Source organism: Phyllopteryx taeniolatus, chromosome 7 (genome assembly GCF_024500385.1).
Source record: "Phyllopteryx taeniolatus isolate TA_2022b chromosome 7, UOR_Ptae_1.2, whole genome shotgun sequence".
In the NCBI taxonomy this organism is placed as follows: Eukaryota; Metazoa; Chordata; class Actinopteri; order Syngnathiformes; family Syngnathidae; genus Phyllopteryx; species Phyllopteryx taeniolatus.
Genome location: NC_084508.1, coordinates 23,864,161 through 23,870,308, shown reverse-complemented (window position 1 = coordinate 23,870,308; position 6,148 = coordinate 23,864,161). Strand labels below are relative to the sequence as shown.

Genomic DNA, 6,148 nt, shown 5'->3' with positions numbered 1-6,148 from the left:
TTTGTCGTAGTACCAACCCTGTCATCTGAGAGGCCATCATTTCTACACTTATAGTTCCCTTATTTAGAGTAGTATACTGACCTTAAAAGGAGCATGTACGTTGGCATAATGCATACTTTACCTGTAATTAAGTTGGCTTTCTCACAAGAAATATGCTCCGTAAGTGGACCTCCTGTGTAAACAGATATAGAACTGCTTGAATGTGCTGCGATGTGGGAGTTTAAGCTAACATTTTCCCGACTTGGAGTATATTTATGTTCTGTCAAACCCCGACTGGACTCCATTATGACCCCCTTCACCTTCTTTTTGTTGATAAAGTGGGCTCCTTTTCTACAGGCAGATGTGAATGCAAATGCATCTTATCACATGTGTGGTGTCCTTTTGCCTGGAGGAGGGATGATAGTGACGTTTGAGCACTGCTGGCCCCTGTTAGAACAACTCCAGGAGTCTTCTTGAGGAATGTGGGTTTGTCCTTTAGACCGTTACTACCCCCCTAAACACCCCCCCCCCCCCCCCCCTCCTCCACACACACACACATACTTTTTTTTTTTTTACTCCCTCCCCTTATCCCAAACAGGGCAATTCCCTTACTTTTCTCCCCCCCCCCCCCCTACTCCCCCTCACAAGCCTATAGTAGTTGAATATTCCATCTGTGCGGCGCACATATTCCTGCCTCTTAATTCCGACAGCGGGCTGCTCGACGGCAAGGCGCTCCGATTGTGACAAGGTATTGCGGGCATGCGTATTGGAAATCTCATGGCAAAAGAGTTTAATGTGATTTATTCAAAGAGTTCGAGGGGGTGACTACTGTTCCAAAAGCTAGTGCGCGTTTCAAGGCGGATTAGCCCGTCCACTGAGTAGATTCACGTCACGTGAGCGTTAAGATGCTGCAAGTTGGTGCAAAAGTTTGACATTGCAATGTTCACGTGTGTGTGTGTGTTTTTTTTTTTTTTTTTTTCAAACCGGCTTTTTATTGCCTTGCATGTCCAAAAAAAATACGTTAGTGGTGACGTTTTTGCTTCTTTCCCCTGGCAAAAGTACAAACCTTCCTGTTTGAGCCGCTCACTTTTGCTTCACGTCGCGTTTAATGAAGCGCGTAGAGGCTGAGGCTTTTATTTCCATTCATAAAGTTTCTGCGAGGACTCAGTGCTGCAGCCCTGTGGTATAAAGTACACAGTATAATATACAGTAGTCATCTGATTTACACACGAAAAATACAACTTTGATTTTTAGACAGTTACATTTTCTTGGAGTTCAACATTGTATGTGTTTGGAAAACTGCAGTGTAAGAGGAAACATACAGTAATATCAGAGTTTCATTTTTCCCCACCGTGCAACTAAATAGATTTCATTTAATTTATTATTATTATTATTATTTGTTGTTGTTGTTGTTGTTTGTTTCAACATTGTAAACTTGCATCCTATTTGGCATAAACGTATCCATGTTAAGGCAGTACAGTAGATTAGTGGTTCTGTTGTGAGGCGGAGTGACCAGTCCAGGGTGTCCCCCCGCCTCTTGCCCAAAGTCAGTTGGGATAGGTTCCATTTACCTGCTATCGAAAATGAATGCATATATCCGTGTTGCTTGGTTAAATTAATACGAACATAACATGTTGGGTAATACAGCACACCGTATCACAGGAATTCGCCTGCAAATTTGCGCTCTATGTTTGAGGATTAAAATAACGCATGGTATCGGAACATCAGAGTCATGTTTTTGGGTGCTTAGTAAGTGCTGTGGCCTTCTCGCTGGACATCATTGCAGCATTGTTATCAATTTCCACATTTCCATGTTTAAAGTACATTTTCCATCAACAAAACGGTTGGCATTTTGAATGAGCCAATATGTTGTTGTCATTAAACTGTGACTATTGTTTTTTTTTTTTTTGTGGGGGATGGAATAATGCTTTACTCTCAGCATCTGCCAACTAAACTTGGGGTTCTTGTTCTGCCTAAATTCTTGTTCAGATTTTGTCACAGTGGTATAGCACATTCGCCTGACTTTGGTGTGTTCAGTTCCCACTCAGTGACGCCGTGAACGGTTGTCTGTGCCTGTATGTGCCCTGCAACTGACTGGCGACCGGTTCAGGGTGTAGCCCACCTTTCGCTCAAAGTCAGCTGGGATAGGTTCCAGCGCCCCACAACGCTGAACAGAAGGAGCGGTTTTGAGAATGGATAGATGGATGGGTAAAGACTTAAACTATACAAACAAAAGATTTATCCAGATTTATTACGACAGCATGTGGTGTAAAAGTGCTCTGATCTGTAATGTAATGGAGAAGAATCCCTTGTGGCGCTCAGCGCTCTTACGACAAGGAGTTCCTTTTCTCTTAGTGGAAAAGTCGAAGTCGACTGCAGGAACACACACTCATTGGGAATCATACTTTCATCTCTGCCAAATGCTGTCAAGTCGGCATCCTTGACTGCTCATCATCCTCGTCGAACATTAGGATTTTTTTTTTTCAAGTGATGTGTGCCAGATATCTTTGTCCAGTCTTATTTTTACTGCATGTCTTGTGGTGGGAGCCATGGCTGGTAGAGTCTGACCAGGGCCCCGCAGTTCTTTCTTCATGCTATGGTCTATAATGAGGTGGTGAAGAGAAAATAAACCTCAAGGCTGTCCAATTCAGAGGGACCCTGGGTGTTTTTCAACTGTAACGTACCCCAAAAAGCCAGAAATGGAAAGACTATACAGCTCTTGTATGAGGTCAGCTCATCCAAGATGTAATGATTTCAAATGTTCCCGCTTGTCTAAATTACATAATGAACATAATTGGTATACTTGATGAGTAATTTGTCTGCCTCTATTAACTGGTCTGACGTTTTCTTGTGGAATGCCGGATTTCTTTTTTAGGGAACACATTTTAGGTCAATGGTTGTTCGGGCCTCACCATTTACTTCTCCGCCCTTCGACTGCTGTGTCTTTGGCTCCCTCTAGGCAGGCCCAATGCTTTTAGGGGTTTAGCTTTCCAACATTTTCAGGGTGTGAACCTTTAAATCCAGGGATAGTAGTCTATACTCATAACCCATTGTCAAGGAATAAATATGGCTGTGCGTTGATGAGAACAACTTGGCAAAACATTATGACCCTTTGAATAAAGTGGAATTATGCATTGTGCAAAAAACAATAAAGTGCAATCCAACGCAGTCCATACTGGAATGCTGGCCAACCTTTGAATTAAAAACAAATGCTGTTATAGAGTCAGACTGTCACTGTCATAAAACCTTTATTAATTATACAGGCCATGGTTTAAGTAACATTTAACATTCTTGACTGCCATGCAAGTGTAAAAATAAGTCAGCCCCTATAATTTTAATACGTGGCCTCTTGTAAGAGCTGAGCCACGTTCTCGGTGTAAATGTGAGAGGCATACTGAACCTCTGTTTTCTGTTTTTCTGGACTTTGATCTCAATTTTATTTTCTTTCCAGCCCTGACTGTGGAGTGCACACCAGGACTTGGTTTGGATCCAGGTCAAGATTGTTCTGCTCAGTCTGGGTCCAAACGGTGATCAGAGAGTCTGAGAGGGAACAGTAAAAGGCTTGTGTTTCATTTGGAGGGATCGCTGGCCGGACCAATGGGATCAGGGAAGCTGGCCCAGGTGCTGCTCGGATGGGTGGCGGTGTGTCTTGCACCAGTCCAGGTGGCGTACGGTCAGACTGCGAATGGGAATGCGCCGCTCCAGGCTAGCCGTTTCACGGCCACCCCGGACCAGAGAGAGGTGCAGCGGGTTCGGCGCCGTGGCCAGGAGACACTGAGAGGGTAAGGATAACTTACTGTATGTCTTTAAAAACGATCTGGTTGTCGCCGCCGAAGCCCGCAACTCGAAACACGTGACCGTGGAATCCCCCCACGCCTCCTCGCAACGCGTCGCGGCTGACGAGTACCTCCATCGATTAACGGCCCGCTGAATTTCAAAGGAAACAAAGGGGCGGAACGTCTCTCTGCAGCCCGTGAATACGCGTGCTGTGTATCGCTCATCTCCCCGCAACGCAGAGGAGCAGGGAATCCACGCTAGAATAACTATTTAATTGACAGCTCGAGGCCGGATTTTCAGAGCACCCAACGACACGCCCAAAGCGTCTGGAAGCTCTTAAGAATGTCTAATTTCTTGACCATTTTGAAACCTGAATACACATGCTTTGCAATTGATTTTTTTTATCCATCTATTCATTGTCTGGCTTGTTAATATTACTCTTTTCTGTGGTGTGTTGAATTTACCAGAATTTTTGGCCTGTTTTGTGGCACTTTCAACTTCCATGCAGTGTTGTACCTGAACCAGTTCAATGAAGGAAAGTTCATGAACTGGTTCATATTTTGGGCTATCGTGAACTGAACTTAGTTCATTTCTACGAGATGAATGATACTGAGAACGCGCTCATTCTGGCATCTGTCAATGGTTTTCCTTTTCATTCAAGAGTGGCAGGTTTTGTGAGGGACCTCCAGGATAAAACCTGGCTGAACACATAATATACGAGCCTTCATATATCAGGTTAAAAATTGGCCACCCAATTAGTGCCATTCATGTTTACATTTCAACTGCGCAAGTGCACAAGGGGCGTTCAGGAGCACTGTGCAAATGGGAGCAAATATGTACTTTGGTACATAAATGTAAAAATTGATTACGGTACTTGGAAAATGATTATTTGTATCAGAATTCTTTAGTTAAAACTATGCGATTACACTGTCATAATATGGAACTGATTAAGTTTTTTTATTATAAGAATAGATAAAGATAAAATATCTTGTTAATATCGTCAGCCAGAGCTGCGAGAAATGCAATTATCATTTTCCTTTCACCATCGTTACTGTCACAGTGTGTTGAGTGTTTTTAAGGACAAAAGTCCGTTTTTTGTTTCATTTCCTCATTAAAAAAAAAGCACTATTCAAGCAACAGGTTTTTCCTCAAGATTGTCGGGTGAAAGCTGCAGCTGGCTACTGTAGAGTGAATGGGTGGCAACAATGAGGAAATGAAATGCCAGTATTCCGAGGGTAATAGCCTGTCAGCAGCATATTAAAAAAAAAGGAACATATTTTGAACGGTGAACTTAGTTCAATTTCTTTTATTATGAACTAAGAGCTGCACTACTTGATTTTTGGAATGGTGAACTGAACTTTGAACTAGTTCGTTTGGAAAATTAACTTGTCCAACACTGGTTACATATCGAAAAGTATCTCGGAAGCCCGCGAATGCATGTGTCAACTTCAAACCTCAACATAGGATAGCGCGTCGGGAAAAGGCAGTGAAAATGTGGTCCAGTGTGGAAGTGGCTTTTGTGTTTCTCTACTGTACCGTGGAAAGTTTGAATGAAACAGCTTCATTAGCAGAATAATGGAAAGATGCATCTACTCCAGTCCTGCATAAACAAGTGGAGATTTTTGTCGACGTATTGTATCTGAAAAGGCCTAAAACCAGAAATAACTTTACCCCCTCTGATTTCCTGGCAGCACCCTTTCAACTGCTGTGCTCTCTGGTGTGAGGCCCGCCCACTTTATATCAAATTATGCTGCCGAATACTAGTGCATTGTTTTCCCCAAAACAGCACATGTTTGGCCTTAACAAGGCTGCCTGGCGTGCTCAACTCTCCACATGTATTTACAGCAAATTGACATTACATGGGAAAGGGAGGAAAAAGCAGCTTTCTATACAATACGTCCCATGTGGGGATGTTGAGGGACAGCGTGACCCAACTTCCCGTGTGTGTTGGTTGTAAGCTGGAGAAAGTAGTTCACTGTGTGCTAAGTTGAGGGGTGTGCTAAGTTGAGGCAGCTGATGTACAGTGGGTGTTCTGCATTGAGTGCGATGACTATATGGACCAGTAATGAGCCGTCAGATCCATTAACGCCATCCGCTGACCTACATCTACAACCTACATTCTTACATTTGTTCCATGATTTTGAATCAGTTCATTCACAACATGCACTGCTTCTAGTACCTGAATGCAAATGTTCGATTTTTTTTAACCCTTCAGATTTCAAATTGGCGGCATGGTGGCCAACTGGTTAGAGCGTCTGCCTCACCGTTCTGAGGACCTTGGTTCAATCCCCGGCCCCGCCTGTGTGGCGTTTGCATGTTCTCCACGTGGCTGCGTGGGTTTTCTCCCACATCCCACAAACATGCATCGTGGGTTAATTGACGACTCTAAATT

General features: G+C 43.4%; 1 protein-coding gene across 1 annotated transcript in view; it reads left to right on the top strand.

Moving 5' to 3' along the window:
* Positions 1-613: 613 nt before the first annotated feature.
* fbn2b (fibrillin 2b) overlaps positions 614-6,148 on the top strand; it is a 96,296-nt gene continuing 90,761 nt past the window's right edge. The window contains exons 1-2 of the mRNA XM_061779368.1: positions 614-727; positions 3,431-3,761. Coding sequence (XP_061635352.1) covers positions 3,577-3,761 — 185 coding nt within the window. The 5' untranslated portion in view covers positions 614-727; positions 3,431-3,576. The remainder of the gene's footprint in view (positions 728-3,430; positions 3,762-6,148) is intronic.